The sequence below is a fragment of the Haliaeetus albicilla genome, chromosome 14 (assembly GCF_947461875.1).
Source record: "Haliaeetus albicilla chromosome 14, bHalAlb1.1, whole genome shotgun sequence".
Classification (NCBI taxonomy): Eukaryota; Metazoa; Chordata; class Aves; order Accipitriformes; family Accipitridae; genus Haliaeetus; species Haliaeetus albicilla.
The window spans coordinates 31608625-31628649 of record NC_091496.1 but is presented as its reverse complement, the minus strand read 5'-3'; the positions used below and the strand labels follow the sequence as shown (position 1 = coordinate 31628649).

The 20025-nt window shown below is 35.2% G+C and overlaps 1 protein-coding gene across 47 annotated transcripts in view; it reads right to left on the bottom strand.

Moving 5' to 3' along the window:
• Positions 1-20025, bottom strand: part of NRCAM (neuronal cell adhesion molecule) — a 165745-nt gene that overhangs the window by 13497 nt on the left and 132223 nt on the right. For 18 of the 47 annotated variants that reach the window (XM_069802146.1, XM_069802153.1, XM_069802148.1 and 15 more), the window contains 8 exons: positions 19706-19910; positions 19397-19519; positions 18213-18389; positions 17036-17071; positions 8962-9027; positions 8319-8444; positions 7089-7241; positions 2670-2801 (listed from right to left, as the gene is read on the bottom strand). In XM_069802146.1, coding sequence (XP_069658247.1) covers positions 2670-2801; positions 7089-7241; positions 8319-8444; positions 8962-9027; positions 17036-17071; positions 18213-18389; positions 19397-19519; positions 19706-19910 — 1018 coding nt within the window. Of the gene's footprint in view, positions 1-2669; positions 2802-7088; positions 7242-8318; positions 8445-8961; positions 9028-17035; positions 17072-18203; positions 18390-19396; positions 19520-19705; positions 19911-20025 lie in introns of all 47 variants that reach the window. The other 29 variants (XM_069802165.1, XM_069802166.1, XM_069802179.1 and 26 more) reach the window with 6 other exon arrangements.

Genomic DNA, 20025 nt, shown 5'->3' with positions numbered 1-20025 from the left:
TGAATAAAAATCATTTTTTGAACTAGGGCCTTAGGCTGTTATATTTTTTCTTTTGAAGGAAAAGATCTGTTAATTAGTTATACAATTTTATTTTCATTCAAGTACAAAATACTGTATGTCATTCTGCATTAGTAAAAATTTTTCTTCATTTCTAGCACTAACAAGAAAGTTTTTTTAAAAATCCTACTAAGATACTGTCTTTATGTTATTAATAGAGCTATTGTTTATTGAAATCTGAATAATTTAGTTTTACTTATCCATGCTCCGTATTTCCTCTTGATATTCCTCTCATACCGACTGATAAAACTGAATCAGATTCACTTGTGTTCACTGACAAGTTTGTACACTTTCTGCTTTCATGTCATGCACCAAGACTCCAGGGAATTTTAAACAGTATTTTAAGAATTGTTAATATTGGAAAAAATAGGCATGGTCTGTTAATTTTTTTCTTTTCCATAATGTGATCAAAACAAAAGCAAAACCACCTACACTGGAACCTAAATTTAACACAACTGTGCCTCTTGCACATCCTTGTTATAAGTTTAGTTATCACTGACTTGTGGGAATAAATCCACGCATGTAACTTGTCCCTATAAGAAACCTGTGTAGCACTGCATCCTTTGATACAGAAACCCGCTTGCACCTGAGAAGACAGATATTTATAGAAGACATATATTCCTTTAAGTTAAGATTGCTGACAGAGTAAAATAATATACTGACTTCTAGAATTATCTTTGTGGTTCTTCCCTTTGTCTTTTCATTTCTGTTTTTCTGGGTACTGCTCAAATCTTTCCCTTGTGTGCATAAAAAAGTTAATACCTTACACATCTAGTAATTCTACAGAAGCAGAGAAAAGAAGGGCATAGCAGGGATCTCCACAAAGTAATGACAACCTTACCATCCAACTGCCTTTTATGCTTTTACTCAAACTGTGTTTTACCCTCCTCTAGACGGTGGCTCACTCCAAGTGTTCCCCACTCTTTTCAGTTTCATCACTTCACTTGTTTCATTCTCCTAATTTTCCGTTTCTCAAATCTCTCCACTAAGAGTCACTTTTCCTATATCCTCTGTAATCTCATTTTCTCTTTTAAAAATCTAAACATTAGGAAAAAACCTAAGATGATGTCTTCAGCCTGTCATTCAACTCTATATAACACTGTGTTCCTTAATCATCTGTCTTTTCTTCATGGGCATAGGCGGTTGGGACAGAAGCTTCTCCTACTTAATTTTTGCCATCACTACAAATCTTTGCTCTCTCCATAAAACAATTGAACAGTTAGATTGGGCAAAATAGGATTCTTGTATTTAATAAGTTGATTTTATCTTCTTATAAAAATAATCTGCTATGCTAAGTTCGGCTATAAAAGATTTGACTATGAAGAGGAAAAGTTTTTAGTGTTCACTGACAGTAGTTTTCAGAAGTGCACTGGTCAAAACAAGCAGGAGAAATTAAAACACGATATGGATTTATTTTTTCTTTTTGTACTTTTGTAAGTGCATCCATCTTTTTCATGTCCAAATTAACAATATGAACTTCCAGAAGTTTGAGCTGACTTTAAATAAGCATTCTAGAGTCTGGATATTTATATAATTTCCAAACCTTTGGAGTCTGTAATATAGAACAGAATTTTTTCACGAAATCAAGATTTTACATGAAACTTAGCAATTGTACTTTCTATTGTAGCTACGAGAAGAAAAAGAAAAATCAAATTATTCTTTGATGCCCACTTGAAGTTCATTCAGATCCACTCATACCTCAACAGCTGCTCTGAGATCCTAGCGGGCAAAATTATGCAAACTGGTTGTCACTATCCTTTTCAAGAGAGCTTTAATCTATGGACCTACTACATAAACAGAAACGTAACACCAGTGAAAGATATATGTAAGGTACACATATGCACACATACATACATACACACATATATGCCTTTTTTAATATGGACACCCAGAAGAATGAGAGTTTTGATAGAAGACATACATTGTATAGTTCCAATTTTTAACTACAAATAATAAAATATACTTGGCTATTCCTAGGCCTAATACTAAAAACCCCCAAACACCCAAGAAGAAAAACTCTTGTAAAGAAAAAACTTATAGAAGAGAAAACAGCCTAACTGAAGAATAGTAACTTCAAATTTAGCTGCAAACATGCAGAGGCCGAAAACGACACAGATGCTGAGAGGGAGGGTAACTTATCTGAGACAAAATAACATATGAAGGGATTTGTCCTACCAAATGCATTCCCAGTACTTTAAAGTAACACAGTGGCTATGACCTGGTATATGTTTCCACTCCTTCTGACCAAATAAATTGTATCTCAGCTCATTTTAGTGGGTTAAACCCATCCACATTAGACTTCAGAAAGTGGAGTGTGCAGTAATGGCAGGAGGACCAAGTATTTCAAACAAAGCTCAAAGCTCTCTAGAGAGGGAATACAGGAATATGACCCTCCAGGAATGGAGGAGTTACTTTTCTTATGCTTAAATGGATCGACGTTTTCTACCAATAGGCAGATTGCTCCTGAAAAGCCAACCAAACGATAAGACTGATATACCGTCTACACAACGTAAATGTAAGCCAGCAGCAAATGTAATTTCTCCAGTAAACCTGAGACCTGTTTTAATGGATTACCAGTAGATGATTTTTACTCTCATTGTTATGTACCATACCTGGATATTTGCCACCCTTATTCCTCCTTATGAAGCAAACAATCAGTAAAATCAAGATGAGAAGAGCAACAGCACACATAAGACCAATGAACCATCCTTGAGTAGCGATGTCTACCTGCCGACTTGCCATTGCTAGAGAATAAAAGAAAAAGATGAGCTGTTTTGCTGAATTTAAATGCTATGCTAATTCAGACAAATAATAACCAGTATACATTGTTCATTAATTAAGGAGTAACGTTCACTGTGAAAATTAGTATTACGAAAAACAATGATACTGTATGTTGTGAATATTTTCATTATTCAAAATGTTTCCAAGTACATGTGCCTAGAACTTACTTTTGAGTATATAAGAATTCTGCTAACGTTTAAGCTTAGGAACTACTTTGCAAAATCTGTGCACATATTACACTGCTTTCCACAAACCTCAAAACTGTTCTCAACCATTTTATGTTAATTAAACTACTGAAATGAAATTGCAAATTATAATTCACAAGAACATGTCGATTGCATTCTCAAAATGAATAAAAAGCCAATACTCATTAGCTAATGCACTCCCATCAGTCTGAAATGGGGGAACAGATGGGTCACTCAAGGCCCTAACATTCATTTTCAACTAAAAATCAACAATGAAGCATCCTTTAAAGCCTTATTAAGTATGATGTTTTCTTCCGCTCCTCAAACCCGTACCTCATCCTACAATTTATCATGATTGCCATGATTTAGCATTAGTGAGGACTTAACACAATGCAGTTGGGAAGCCTTTCCTCGGCACTGTTTCTCTCCAGATGCTGACTCTAGCTGGAAGATAACGTAGCAAACCACACAGGAAACTCTACAGTCACTAATAAGGACAGGAACTATCTGTGTGGTCTGTGGGCTGGATCCCTCCTACTGGTCTCCGTCACAGTAGGAGGATTCTCCTGGTGAAGCTTATTTTCTAATCCCCTGTTTGGAAACGCACTACAGGCAACTGGCCTTAGGATTTGCTGTTGGGAGAAAGTGGGAAGGGTGAGAGGAGTTAGGGATGCGTGCTACAGGGAGAAGACTACATGAACATCCATCCAGACCTATCTTGTTCATTCTTCACCTTCTCCTCCAGCCCCAAAACCGAAGAGTTTGAAACTCTGTGAAGAGTTGCCCAATACACCTCTCTCTATTTGGGAAACAGAGACGAAGATCACCTTCCCACATGGACAAAGAAAGTGATATGCAAACCACTTCCTATGCATAACTCATACAGTATTTTGGTTCAGCATTTGTTGTTTTTTCTGGCTTCACAAGATAAGGTATCAGATTATTCACAGCCAGTACTTTACCTAGGGTTTTAGTAAGGATCAATAATTCTTCAGATCTCAGCTTAGTAGACACTTTGCACCAGCATCAGATCATATTTGAGACCTTCAGTCAGTCTCTTTGTTTGGATGCTGCAAGTACATCAGCTCTCACAGCACAATATGTTTCATCCCTATCTGCTCGGGAAGCTCTGTAGACTTGCTTCCACTGAAGTGGAGGACACAATGCATGAACAGCTTTACACACAGAAACGTGAAAGTCCCAGAGCCCCATAAAAATTTCCACTTCTCCTTAGAGAAGATATGCTTTTAAGAGAAGGCTCATAAAAACACATCACAGACAACCTATTTTCAATGGAGCATTGACTGTTTTCCAGCCACAATTCCCGGTGATACAGCATAAACTCTTCTTACAAACCACGTCGGATGACAACTGGGAACAGTCCTGTGCTGGTGCTGTCCCTTGAACAATACCTGAGCCTTGCTTGGCAGACAGCTAGCTGACAAGAGACTGCACTGCGCTGCCAGGCACACTAACAATAAAATGTAACAATATTCAATTATAGGCCAGAATTCAAGCCCATGTCTCAATGTTATTTACTAGACAGAGGCTGAGACAGGTAGCTTGGAAGCATCAGCTCTGAATGGTCCCAGATTCCTGAGGGTTTTCCATGGACTGTATGAAAACTCAAAGCACCTCTGATGTCTGGAGTCAGTATCTACCCTCCATTCCATACGGAAGACTAATGTGTATTCCACTTTAGAAGTACTAGGCTAAAATTAACTCTTTATTCTGCTGCCTTTTTTTGGTCTTACTGGGCAAAGTTATGACTTGATTTTCATTTAAATAGATCAATGAATTAATGTGCCTGGTTATTGTGGAGTTACGTTTAGGAGATTTCCCAGCCTTTGTTTAAGAATATGCTTTCTGATATTTTAGAAACTGACTCTTTCTTATACGCACAATAATTTAAACTATTTTTGCATAAAAATGTCTACATGTTCTATAACTATGTAGCTTATATACATATATATTTATCCTTTATATACCATATAAATATAAATATGTATAAGTGGCAGTCTTAAAATCACAAAGGCAATCTTCCTCTGAATTATAAATACAATGAAAATAAAATTTTGTTTCCACATTAAGGTTAAAATTATTTTGAGTTTTGCACATATGCATTCATAATAAGGCATTAAAGGTTGTATAATACATACTGTGACAAAATGCAAAAGCACATTTAACATTCAAATGTAGTAAGAAATAGCATCAAGCAAAACAACTCATGCATAAAAATATGCAAGATAGATGGGAAAGAGTAAAGATGAAAACTTACTTATGCAGCTTCCTGTATTCTTTAACTTATTGCATATCCAGTAGGAAAGGGTTTCTAGATCTCAGTGCAACTTTAAAAATGGCACAACATTTCCTGCTTTCACTAAGCAAATTATCTGCTTCAGGCAGAAAGACATTTACTCTTGGTGAACTGCTAATGCAGGAGTTAATGCAATACACTGTACTGGTGTGCTCAAAAAGATAAACCTGCACACTATGAAGATGCTCTATAGGAATGCTTGTCAAAGAGAAAAGTGTCACAAAAGGCTCATATATGAAATACTGCAGTTTCATTCCTAATTAAGGCCATATTCCATATTCCAATATTTTCCTCTTTGTCCACTTCATTTTTTTGTGGTGTTTAAAAGCTTTGATCTAGGCTGAAGACAGTGTGACACAACATTTCTCTGTAAGAAATATGCTATGTATATAATTTAATGCTGGGCACTGAACCTTTCCGTTATGAAGAAGCAGAAAAGAGTGTATTTAAATTCACTTCTTCCTTAACTACTCAAGGACATGAGCCGAGGTGACTGGGTATGTACACAATTCCTTATCTACTGGCTCAGTAATTTTTGTGCAGAAAGATGTTTTTAGGAAGGTTTCCATTCAGCTTGTTTTGAATTATACTATAGTCTTGATCCTTGCTTTACTACGGCTTTAGGCTTTGGGTGTGTTTATTTGTATAAAATTTTACAGATCTGCTTTTATACCACTAGCTGTCTCTGGCATAAATAACCTCTGCGTTTAGCCCATACTGTTATTCAGCACCATGTTTTCAAAGCTTTCCTGCAACACAAGAAACTGAACAGAAACTGAACAAAACAAAGCAAAAATTATGATTTTAGAAAGTGCTCACTTTCAAACTGGCATATTCATTATTTACTTTGCTGTCTGATAATTATTAAATATTTTTCAAGCATATTTTCATATTTAAACTACTTTCTTAAATCATAACATTCTGGAGTTGGTGGGGCTACTGCTAAATAACCGTGCACTGACCAAAATGCTTGGAATGAGCAGAAGTGGCTAGCAAATACACAACAAATAACAACAGCTGACCAAGAACATGCTGTGATGGCAACGACATATTCAGCATAACATCAAAAAACTTCCAATAAAGCCCTTTCTCCGAATTAAATGAACAAGCATTACTGATTTGCTTATGAAGGAATATGACTGAAAAGTGTACATAAGGATCTTGAACAGCCTTACTGATTCACAGGATATAGTTGTGACATGAAAATCTACATAAAACCACTATATGACAGGAAAAGAAACACTTACAAGTAGGAATCTCTTAACACTGGTATAAATAGGTTACATGAGACATCAAATTGAATCTGCGCTTCTGATTATGCAAACATTTTAGCTCAGATTTTTTTGTATTAAAACAGATCATATAGAGATTGTTAGCTTTAAAAATATATACTTGGCTCTATTAAAGTACACATTATTTAAATACAGCCATCTAATTATATTAATTAGAAATAAATGAAATAGGTCATCTTCAGTGCACAGCACACAGATGGAATGTGAGCAGTGATTATCTTGCCCCTAATATAAACATCAGATAAGTAGAGTGAATTAAAAGGATGAAAACATTCATAATCTACGTAATAAATGCACTGGCATTATTCAGGAGTTTATAAAATAATTCAATATTGCTCTATAAAAAGAACATGCAAAGATGCTAGCTACATCTCTTAGCTAGAAGCAGTTCAACGTTTCAGCACTTAGTCTACCACAATTCTGACTATGATACAGAATTGGTATGGTGTGCCTCACCTGGACCTGTCTCAAACACATCCTCTGAACTCCTAAAACCAGACAGGCCCTCAGCACCAACCCGGACTTTATATGCTGTTCCTGGTGTTAAACCCTTTAACACAAAGAAGCTTCGAGAACCATTTACAATTTCTTTTTTCCAATCTTCTTTGCCTACGAAAATTTTAGGAAAACAACATAGTGGAATTTTAATTTTCTCTGTATTACTGAAAGTTTCTAGACAGAATACTATCAACAGTTACTTGACTAAACTATGGATTGGGTGAAAAAAATAACTGTTCTCCCAAAGAATAATAAAATCATATACAATTATCACTTCAAATTATATATTGCATGCAATATATTGAAGAAGACATTGTACATTAATTATGAAACTATTTTAAACATTTGTTCCATTGTACTAGAGAAATACTATTTTCATTTATTTTTTTAAAAGGCTTATGGAACTTGCAATTATAAAATACATTAAAATAGATTTTAAGCATTTAATTAAATTACATTTCTGTAGTTTCAGTCAGTATTTACTTTAGTTGAGAAGTTCGACTTCAAAATCTTCTCTCTCATATCTTTTTCTAGTACAGTCTCAGCTGCTTCTTTGACCAATATCCAGAAAAATGCATTTATATTCCAATTTTCAGACTGGTCATCTTTAGTCATAACTTTAGAAGGATAGAGTATTTGAATAGAAATAGCTTGGGTTTATTAGCTAATTGTGTTTTACTTATTACTGGTATTATCAAAGATTAAAACCTGTTTTTATGCCAATAAAAGTATGTAAGTTGGTTGGTATCTTATTTTAAGGTTTAATTTAACAAAAAATATTGTTTTGAGTGGCTCTCTTATTTAATTATTTTTTTCCCCTGAATTGGGCATAATTTAGGAATATTATATCCTATTTTAATGCAAGTAATCATATTTTTACACATGTAATCACTGCATGATAAACAACTTCATGAGAACTACACTTTTATAAGTTCACATTCAAAAGAATTTATAAAATAATACAAAGGAACAAAGGCTGATATTCTATCTAAGCATCAAATACCTGCTACACATTGATGTTGATTAAAATGAAAATTATTTCATCTTCCAGATCAAATTAAAAAATAATCCTTCTAGACATTTAAGAGCTATCATTAACACTCGGTCAATTTAGGACCACATTTACTATAAAAATCTTTGAAAATATATCTGAACACTTTAGGAAAATTTAATGAAACGACTTCTTACTGCCTGCTACACCATATTCAACATAAAAGTTCGCATGATCTGGTCCCTCATACTCCCAACTGATATTGGCATAGGTCTCAGCAGCAGCTGTTGTAACATTTCTGATCCTTGGATAAAGTGGTTGCACTGAATACACAATAGAAAAACAAAGCAGAATACGAAATTGTGACTTCATACATTAAAAAAAATAAATTTTAAGAAGTTACTATGTTAATTTAGACCATATACAGGGTAAGTATAGTACATTTGTCAGTGTTTCCATTACTGGAAATTAGTGACTAAAGTACCGTATTTGGTAACTGAATCTTAGGCAGTCACTATACTATGAAATTGAAAAGTAAAATTTATGTACTCTACTGAGCATGCCCTGTATCACAAAAACTGCCAAATACTTAAAAATACCTAATTGCCAAAAGCCTGGAAAACATTATTTTTCTATTCATCTAGGAGCAAAATGCAGACAGCTGGAAAGTGAGAAATTGTCAAGGTAACGAGAAATGGTAGGAAAGAACGGAGTTACGTAGGTGGTACACACCTCCCTTTACACCACGTGTCACTGAATGGACTGCAAATGCCTCAACTGCAAGCCCTTAAAGGATTTTGTCTCTATTGCATTGATAATGATAAAAAAGGAAGACAATACCCTTATAGAATGTTGGACGGACAGTGTGCATGACTGGGGAGGTTGCAAAAAGGGTTTCTGAATATCCTTCACCATCAGAGATAGTAGGAAAGAAAAAATAAAGAGTAAAAACACTTTGCATCAAAAAGTAACATTTAAATAATACAGTAAAACCTTACCTGTTAAATGAATAACACATGCACACTCTAAGTTCATGCAGGATTCAATTAGTTTTACTTGTTAAAATATGAAACAGCTAAGTGATACACATGTATTTGAAAACAAACTGAAGTATGTGTGTACTGACACCTTTACTTTCACAAAACGTTTCTGAAATCAGCTTCATTAACATTATGGATTCATGGCACCATTAGACATCAGAACATTAGACATCAGATATTGGAAAGCCAATATCGAAATACTCTGGCGTGAAGGACACAAATTGCTGGAATGCAAGAAGCTGTTCCTTTTAAGGTACCGTATCTTACTGCTGACACTGTCGTTAGACAACAGCACTTTTCACAGATATGCGTGATGCCCACATCTATGAGAAGTGGTGCTGCTCTCTTCAGCATCCTGTCATTAGCCACTTCTTTGCTCATACCATAATTCTTTGTTCTCCAATTATACTTGTTACAAATGGGCATATATTCCAGTATTTTTGTTTGCCTAATATTAATGAAAATAGATTTTAATAGTTCTAATAGTATAATAGTGCAGCTACAAAGAGAATCCTCCTCAAAGGCATGAAATTAGTTTTTAATGAAAATGCCTCACTCAGTTTGCCACTGACTTTTCTATCCTGCTAAAAATATCTTTTCTGTTAGAAACAACATCAAAAATACTTCCCAAAGACAGTGAAACATCAGAGGTAAACACCTAGTCTCAGTAAAGACAAATGGCAGAATTCCAATGGCTTCACCTACACCAGGAAATAAAATGGGCAAAAGCCTGTTCTCAAGGCAAGAGGTGCTGCACAGATTTTATCTATGTAGTTAAATTATTTCGTCCTCAAAACAGGATGGCTTTGGCCATATGGCTGACTGGAAGAAGCTCCAAATTAGATTCAAAGAGAAAATGGCTTTGGCATAGTAAAATAAATAAATCTGTATACAAGCCCCTAGCACAGACTAAATAATATGAGTACCATGTCTAGAAAACTACAGTTTCTGAGTCTTTTTAAAAAATACCTAAATTATGCAAATTCCCTCAATTCTCCTGAAAATGTATTCTCATTATTAGAAATTTTCACAAAATCGGACTTTTTATCCCCATACTTGCATCGAATTTTTCTTCTTAACTCTATTCCAGCAGTACTCATTCAACTCTTCAATCTGTATTAAACTAATTACTCCCACATTTACTCCCACTAATTACTCTCCACATGTCTTTGTAGGTAAGTTGTGCTTATATGTTTTATATATCACTTCTTTCACCAAGCAAAAATAATAAGGAATATATTATTTAAATAATAAAGAATATATTTATTTCTTGGCTAAAACCACCTGAACAAAATCAAATAGAAAGCACTAGATTTTAAAAAAGCCATCTAGGTTACTAAGTCAACAACAAAACCCCTAAGAAATACCAAAGCCAGAGCTGTCTATGGGAAATCTAGCATGTAACCATATACACTATGGTAATGCAAGGGGATTAGATTCTGCTTCTCTGTGCCACTTGAAGGTAGCAAGAGGAAAGAATAGCAGGCTCTAAATTTAGAAAGGTGCGGAGTCTGAGATTGCAGACAGGATATATAAACTTCCTTCCTCACCCTCACATAGGAACAGGTGTTTGTTACAATCAGCATCTAAGCATTTGTTCTGTGCCAAGAAAACAACTGGTTTGTGTTCTAAATACAACTTTGTTTTGTTTCATTAAATCGTATAGTCTCAAACCCCTATTTTCCTGGATTTTGCTCTTCCACAAAAGATGTCTAATTAGCAGCACAACTGTATGACTGATATTTGTCACCAATGATAAAGACAGAAGAAATTATTAGCAATAATCTGTTTCAAACTCTTGCACACAGAGGCCACAGAGTTACACCTAACTTCTCCCTCCTCATGCCCGAGGACTTGGTGATGACGGAAACTCTCTCATCTTGTGTGAAAGACTCCAGACAACAGCCAGCTTCTGTACCACTAAGCAAATTTGATAATCACCTCCCTTGTAAAAAGTCCATCCTATCTTGTGTTTTGGGTTTTTTTTTCCCATCTCCAATTTTCAGTTTCTGCTCTAATTAAAGAGTTGTCTGCTAGATTAAAGACCTGGTATCTGGTAAATGTCTTTCTGTTCACATGACTGTATTTAACAATTAAGTTGGCTCTGAAAATTACCTTCGTTCTCTTGGTGTCTTAGTTTCTAAATCTTCTCAAGTGACCAACTTATGCTTAGATTTATCAGATGTACTCTTATCTGATTCTTACCAATAGCTGTTTGTATAGATTTATCCCCGTGTACTATTTGATCAGATTTAAGTTCTGTTTTTTTCCTATTGAATACAATGCACCAAGAAATTTGTTCAATAGCTCATTCATTTTCAAAATCATTATTTTTTGTAATTCTTCCTCTTTTCACTCCTGCTTGATCTAATTTTCCAGCAGGCCTGGAAAGTTTTAGTTAACTTTGTTAAACGTGCCATATTTGCAACATGAATACACACATAAGAAGATAAAAGATGGCTGATGGATCCTGAGCTGATGAAAGCCTAGAATTGAAGTGGTTACAACATTTAAGGCTTGTGTCCAATCTACCCAGACCCTTATCTCCTCAATCAGCACACCTCTAATTATAATTAACCTCTTAGTTCTTCAGTATGTTTCCCAGCACTGTTCACAAATGCAAAATTGTCAGTTGGCAGAAACTCTCAGCGTGTGCAAGCGCCAGTTGGTAAAAAGGGGGACAGAAAGCTTTGTGTCAGGGAGCAAGAGTTTTCAGTAGCGGAGCACTGGGCTCTCCTGATCTGTAACCATGCACGACGCTGTGCAGCACCACTGACAAAAATGTCGCTCTAAAACTGATGGGAATGGATTGTTAATAAATGACAGTTTTTATACAGACCGACTCTTACTAAGCTACCTCCAGTAAATTAAGCTCTTTTATTCACGCTACGATACAATGCAAAATTTAGCTGGCAGTTCTGGGTATGGTTTCATTCCTATAGCGAGATATGGTATAAAAGCATTTGCTGATCGTTGAGAAAGAGGCCTAGGCTCAAAGTAAAATTTTCCTTTCTTTTCAAATTAATTCCAGTGCTTTTTTAGTGGAGTTTTTTGTAGAGTTGCATTTAATCTTCCAGCCTTTCAGGAACACAGTTCCTCCAAATAACACAGTTATACTTGGGCTGCAGATTCAATAGAATTTAATAAGACATGACATAAGATATGAATGGATTTTAACAACAGAATAGGTACTCTCTCTCAAGATTTAGTTCAGCAGAACAATAAATTAAATAATCCCTAAAGTGACTACACTTTAGGAATTTTCATGGGATTCACCTGATCTCCAGGAAAAAAATGGCAGGTAAAGTGACACACACACATTTGAAGATTGGTGTCAAATGGAAAAAAAAAAGGGCAAAGCAACATATCATAGACAATTAGTTCAAATGCATATATAAAGAGAAAAATAAATTCAGAGGACCCTCCCCCCCAAAAAAGACAAGGAAAAGAGCCTGTAAGACACAGAGAAGGGTTTTGCTTTTGCTTGCTTTTTAACCTACAACTTTTACAGTATGAAATTCAAGCCTTAGTATAACAGTAGGAATGAATTCCACTTCTGGCAGTGAGAGATGGGCATTAGTCACTTCTAAGATTATTTAGGCCATTGCAAGAGCATTCTTGAAGTGCAAGAAATACAGAAGACAAAGAAGAAACGCAAGAAATCATTTCACTGATAAGCATTTAGCATGGCCTGGATTTTGCATGACATCTATGAAGCAAAAGGTATTAGCAGGAATTTTTTCATTGCAATAATCATAATTTTCTCTAGTCTAGCATGCAAAGCATCATCATTGTTCCCAGTAGACTTAAAAGATGACAAAACAGTAGTTCTGCATAGCAGGCTGTCCTGAAAGAATCACGTAGACATATCAGGGAGAGAGAAGTCCACAGGGAGAGAGTGGCTGAAGGAGCAGTACAAAAATACTGTAATCAGCTTGAAAAGAAAAAGCAGCTTGAACTTGTTAGCAAAAAATATGGAGACATTATGTGAAATGATTCAAAGAGGGAGGGAAGACAGATGGTGGGCAGGGAAAATGATTTAAAGAACAGCACTTTGTATGGAACAAAGAAAATTGAGATGATCCTATCTTCTACGAAGAGATCAGAGATATGAATCAGCTGAGAATGATTTCTAGCCTATAGTGAAGAGCTACATATTGGAGATTCAGTCAGAAAAAAAAGAATCGTTTCAAACCCAGAGGCTAGACTACTTGTTCTTCTCCCTTGCAACAGAAGTACTTCTGTCAGTAATACTTGAGATGTGAAGTTCACATGAAGAAGGCAGACCAGACTGAGTACCGCATTGACAGGAAGCGCTAACTTCAATTAAAGGTAACTGTGATCTCACAACCTTATTTTAATTGCAGCTCAGGACGGCCAGTTACCAGTGTCTGCGTGCATGCAGACTACAAGAACTTGCTTTCAAATAAAAAAGCTGACTAAATCAAAAAGAAACTGAAAAGTGAAACAATGAGGCTGACATGTCATGCCATGACTCCCTGCACTTCAGCTTAGAACAAACACAGTAACGAGACCCTGTGACTGTTTATTTTAAACGACAACTTTCATTTCTACCACTGGTCAAATCTGTATTCTCTTCCTTCCTCTATAGACCAGTTATTTAAAACTTCTAATGGAAGAAGGTAGAAAAGACTTCACTCCAGGGATCATCTTTTTCAGCTGCTACTATAATTATTTTATATGTCATCAGGTTCTGATTCCCCAATTTTTCTCACACCTCTGTTATCTCATACCTGTCATTAGACGTCAATACATTATGTTTTACATATGCAGTTTTCAGACACATTTAGAATACAGGTTGCCAGGAAGAAAAACAAATTTTTTTTTTTTTGTGGTGCCATAATTTTATCAAATTTAAGTCATTCATAACATCACAGTATTAGAAAGGAAAAAAGATAGTGTCAGTCAAATAGGAGTATCAACTATAACAGGATAGCTTGCCCATCTAGTAAAATAAAGTGTCTCATGATTTATTCATGTGGGCTTGTGAGAGAATGACATGGATCTCCTCTGTTAAGTTTCCCTTAGAGAAGAAAAAACCCTCAATTCTTGTAATTTGTGAAGTTCCCTTGTATTTCTGCTATTTGATGCAATGGCACTGTTTGTCTAAAGAACTTTCTATTAGGATGGTGCCCATATCACAGGGAGACAATAATTTCCTCCTTATATTGCCCCCCATTTGAATAGAGCTTCTAAGTTCTATTCAAGCTAAAGAAAAAAATGATTCCTTTATCTAAATCCCTTAGCCTTCATCTCATATTTCAAGTTTTCATGTAAAATTGTATTTTACCTTATGGGAAAAATGCACAAAACTTGCTTCTCTACTTATTGGTCTAGAACGTACTGGATATCTTTACTTAACACCAGTACAGTCATTATAATCAGACAAACTCAGTTGGGACAAATATTAAAAGTGTCAAGTGCAGCAGTAAGCAGACTGTGGTTACTTTCATTGTTTTTAAAGTAATAAAAGACAATGAAGGGCCCACGGCTGTCTGAAAAGATGGCAAAAGACACATGGTGCCAAGAGACACGGAATGTATTTCAGAACTACAATAAATATGTTGAGACACTAAGATCCTTTGATTTACCATAGCAATGTTTCCCTCTGCACTTTAATACATAGTTATACTCTGAGAAGTGAAATATGTCCCAAGTTGCACAGCTCGCCCACATATAGATGATTTGAATTCCTCCGGGACCTTCTGTCTAATGTTTCTGACTGGCCAAGCTGCAGGTCTTCAGGGGCAGCTAGCCAGTAGAAAACACCATGTACAGAAATTTCAGTGCAATTTAGGCTGGCTGAATCTAGGACCTATTGTCTTCTTAACTTCCGAGATGAATAAGCTCAAATTCAAAGAGAAAGGATAATTACATTTTTTGGTAAGTTCTGCCCTTCAAAATGAAAAACTGAGATGTGTTTGATAGATCACAAAAAGGTTGAGAATATCTAGATTGCACCTTCTCCTTGGTTTGGCTTTGGGTCCACATTAGTAAGAGCCGAATATACGTATAGGCCCTCCTGCACTTAACGGAGGAGTAACAATTCACTGCTGGGTACGGCTTCTTCTTGAGTGGGCTGAGTATGTCTATCTTCCAAATCCACGCACTCATGAGACCAAATAATTTGGCACTTGATCTTGATAATACGATCTTCCTTTTCCTTCCTTATAGTCCCTGATCAGTAGTGAAACAGTTAATCACGTTAATGTAAGTAACCACCGAGAACATTCATCTCAGACCTGCAGCAACTCAGATGTCCTAACAGATGTCATGGCTTTAGTTCCATCCTGTTTGCAGTTCCAAAGTTTTCTTTGCAATTGTAAGAGCTAGATGCTATAGGAATATGTGAAAACTTTGAAACCATAAACGGCATGGAACCAAACGAAGGCATCTGCTTAGTTTTCAGAGAATCTGAGATGACAGCTCTGAAATGTGAACTGCTCCAGCTGATCTTACAAATAAGATGCTTTCTGCTAGCCACGGACTGTGATACAGCTATAATTAGACCTCCGTTTCACACAGAGAATCCACTTTTCCTTGCATGAGTTTTTATAGTCAGCTACAAATAATGAGAACTTAATTTACATTTCTGCTGTTAATGTCCAGGACTACAAGCCAGTTTGACTGTTCAATCTGTGCTGACTTCTCAGCTACAACTAGACTAAAAAACAGTAAGAAAGACTTGTCATTAAAATAAATCCACAACTCCATACGTTTACCAGAAATGCATCTGATATTAGAATAGACTTATATATACATATTAAAAAAAATATATATATTATTTATGCACAAATGTATGCATACATATATGTATATAGTCTGATTTATATCTGAGTGAATGGAGTTCTTTTTTATGGCTATTATCATTCAAAACATCTGTTCATCAAGTGGAAAGAAAATATATGTAAAACAATTTATGTTGTCTCTTCCAAGTTTGTAAAAAACGCTGGGTATTTCATGTACAGATTTTGATTTGGGATGTTTACGGTCTGAGATGTTAATTAGTGATAAAATGACACATACGTATAGACACACCTTTCTGACTTCAAGCTACCTAACAGTCCTCAGGACAATCTTTGCTTCTGACAGTGAAGATATCAAAATTCATAAAAACTGTGTGCAATGTGAAGAACACCTTGTTTGACAGAAGAACTGCATCACAAAGAACTAAATATTATTGAATTCAAGAATAAGGATGATAATAGGTTCCACTCACTGAAATATCCTCAAGAACTCACTCACAAGATCAGTAAACCTAAGACAGCAGGAAGCCATTTGCCTGTATATCCCATCTGATACTCGAACTGAGAAGTATACAGAGGGTATTGTCAGTCATCTGTCTCCTATGCACAGTTGGCTTGCAAATGAAATAAATGTCATCAAACGGGTAGCATTAATCAGCAGTGAGAACAAGAATGCACCTACTTTTTTAAAACAAAAAATGCACATGGCACAGGCAGTAAAAAAAATCTCCTTTGCAAAAGTGCTGTTTTTTCTACTTCAGCTAATCAGTGTTAGTGCACCTGGATCCTGAATATTTATGACCATGACATACATCTGTTAAATGTTCAGAAATAATTAGACTTTGCTGAAGCAAAGCTAATGAATTCCCCTGGAACTCTGTGGCAAAATAAACAGACGAAAGGTATTAATAAGCATTCTGGATTTCTTAAAAAAAAACAAAACCAAAAACAAAACAACAACAAAACCCCCAAATGTTTTCTTCCAGCACTGATTAATACTTTGTATAGCAATGTGTAGTCCAAGATTTTCTGTCCTTACCACTGCAATTTCCCCATTTGCAACACTGCAAAATCCACACATTAACAAATCATGCAGTTTCATTTTACCTTTGCCTGCACCTACAGCAGGACGGAGAATACCAGCTTTAATGGAGGAAAACAAGAATAGGAACACTATATAATTAGATACAACACCAAAGGGAACATACATATATAACTTCATTACAAACCAGAAAAGCATGCAAACTAGATAAAATGTATTAATTCAAATAAATTAGAAACAATCCACTTATGCTGAACACTGACAGACTATTACAAGACAAAAATTAATATACATGCATTTACAAAATTTTATTGCTCATGCTTGTTAAGATTCACGATTTAAAATAAATGTAGTTCATATGCAACCTTAATAATACACTATTTGTTATTACACTTAATACACTATGCATTCCATACCAACTCATCTACGGCAATTCCAATGAAATATATTTTTACTAAGCATAAAAATATGTGAAAAGATGGTATCAAAATAGACTTTTAATATTAAGATGTGCAAAATCATAAAAGACTTTCCCCCCAAATTTCCCCTTTGCTTTAAATTACTCTTATTTTATTAAGCTTTCATATTTAAATAAATAACATCTTCAACAAAAGAACTGCCAAAATCAGAGATCTAGAATGGCTATAAATGTAAAAAGTAATAGTGTCAGGATTGAACAATATACTTAAGAGTTTTTAAATATTATACAATGTCACCAGTTATTTGGGGCCATAGATGACAAATTTATTTCTGCAGCTTTTTTGAAGTTACAGTTCTGTCAGCTCTGTAAAAAAAGTTCAGATCTCACAGAAGCTGTTGCATACTTCTAAAGAGAAATAATTTGCTCTAGCCATAAACCTCCATCATTTCAGTATTGCTCTCTGTGACCACAGCTGGTCAAGGAAGCAGAATATGTGAATGGAGGAAGACCACTTAAAATGTAAAGTTACATAAAACTTTGAAGCCCAGAAAAGCCAAAGTCTTAGAACTTTTAAGTTTATATCAAAAGGAGGGGCTTTACACCTCTTTTGGGGCTTCCACTACAGCAGAAAACCTGTGTGTATCTTCTCTTAGAAACTATTTAAAAATCTTTTACTAGTGTATAATACAGTTAAGAAAGCTCTAGAAAAAATTTTACTAGGGCCTATTTCCTTAATGGAAAGGAAGTAGTAGCAATATTTTCAATAAAATTTGTAGCGTTTTTTAAACTCAATGGGTTTTCTTTATACATACCCATCTTACCTTCATCCATAATTGTTACTGCTTCCTCAGTTATCTGACTTCCTGATCCAACTGAAGTTTGTGCGTTAAAGTAAAACTTGTACCGTGTGCTGTAATTTAAATTTTTTAATATCAAGCTGCTCTCGTTGGCAGGAATTCTTATCTCTACCAAGGGACCCAATTCGTGTGTGTTGTTAACTGTTGTTACAAGAAAAAAAAAAAAAAAAGAGTTAGGAAAATTGCCTACATTATCATTGTGTTAAAACAGGCTTTTTTTGTTTGTATTTATTTGTTTTGTTTGTCTGCTGCACTGTTCATTTCAGGTTATATGAACAATAATCTGTAGCTTCAAAAGAAAGTCAACTTTGTGTAAAAAGGATCTATCAGGGGCCAAAATTCAACAGGGAGATAGGAAACACCTACAAGTTTTTTAAGTTCAAGTTCCATTCTCATAAGTATCTGAATCCAAGGCAACTGAGTCCACATCACATCATCTGAACTTACACCCATTTGAAACACTGATCATTAAAAAATCCTGAAAGACTAAACTAGCTGCCTCCTAATAAATTCAGTATGCTTAGGAGAAAAAATACTGAAGTGACTTGTACCTAATGCAAAGGAACAGGGGAAACTGGTAAGTGGAAGAAAACAAACTTCCTTAATCTATTCCATGCACACAAAACTCTTAAATTTCCAGTGTCACTGCTGACAGATTTCTGGGCAAGTAAGCAGTGGCATGGGGATCCTAAGGAAGTGATTCATAGCTCTGATATGAGTAAATGGCACATTTATGAATTTTTCATTTTAAAATTAAAATACCATGAAAATTGAAGAAGCCCACAACAGTATAATTGTATGTATTTTGATCTACTTCTAATGATATTTTCTCTGCAGTTAAAATATAGGATTTGTAAGTAGTAGTATCTTGCTTCTAACTTGGCTGTCAATTCTATGTAGGACTTCTCCATTTTTCTGTGAAGTGTGGTTTGAAGAAATAGAAGTAATGGAACCTGGCACTTGACCAAGTGAAGTTTTCCAAATAGTCATCTCTATTGTCAAAATACATTAATTTTATTCAAACTTGACATCTACTATGCTATCCTATCTTTTGTACGTTATAAATTTAACATTTTTTCTTAATAAATGGATTGTTATTTGGTAGACATATTGTCTAAGTTAGAGTTATATATTCATAATTAACTTACTTGGCTGAAACTTCAGTATATATGATGTCAAAACACCATTTGGATGGGTAGGTGAACCCCACTCCAGAGTCAGAGAGTCCAATGTTGGGTTAGTAATCTTCAAAAAGGAGGGTGAGCTAGGAACTTTTAAGAAGAATATACAGTAAATACAAAGTAGATTAACTTAAAACAACTCATGAATTACTAATTCTTAAGAATATTACTGTATTGAGCCAGATTATTATTTTATCATGTCCAAGATGCAAATTCAGCAATTACACCCTTAGTGTTCTATTTCTGAATATACCACATTTAAGTCTCAATTCATACCTCCTTCAGGGGTCTTAAATACTTTGTCTGGGCTTGCTGGTCCTTCTCCTTTACCATTAACAACTCTAACATTCAGCTTGTAAGAACTAAAGGGCTCCAGCCCTGGCAACATTCCAAAAGTCTTGTTTCCCCTGAAAGTCAAGATCTTTTTTTCTACATGCCGCCTACTCCTTCTGGATAGACTCTGCACTTTCCAGTAGTAAACCTAAAGACAAAAGAACAGTGAGTGTTTAGGTCTTCTGATTTTACAAACTCTAAGCTTTTCCATGAGTATCCATGAATTAAAGGTAGGAATAATTGCAATTTTAATAAGCTCAGGT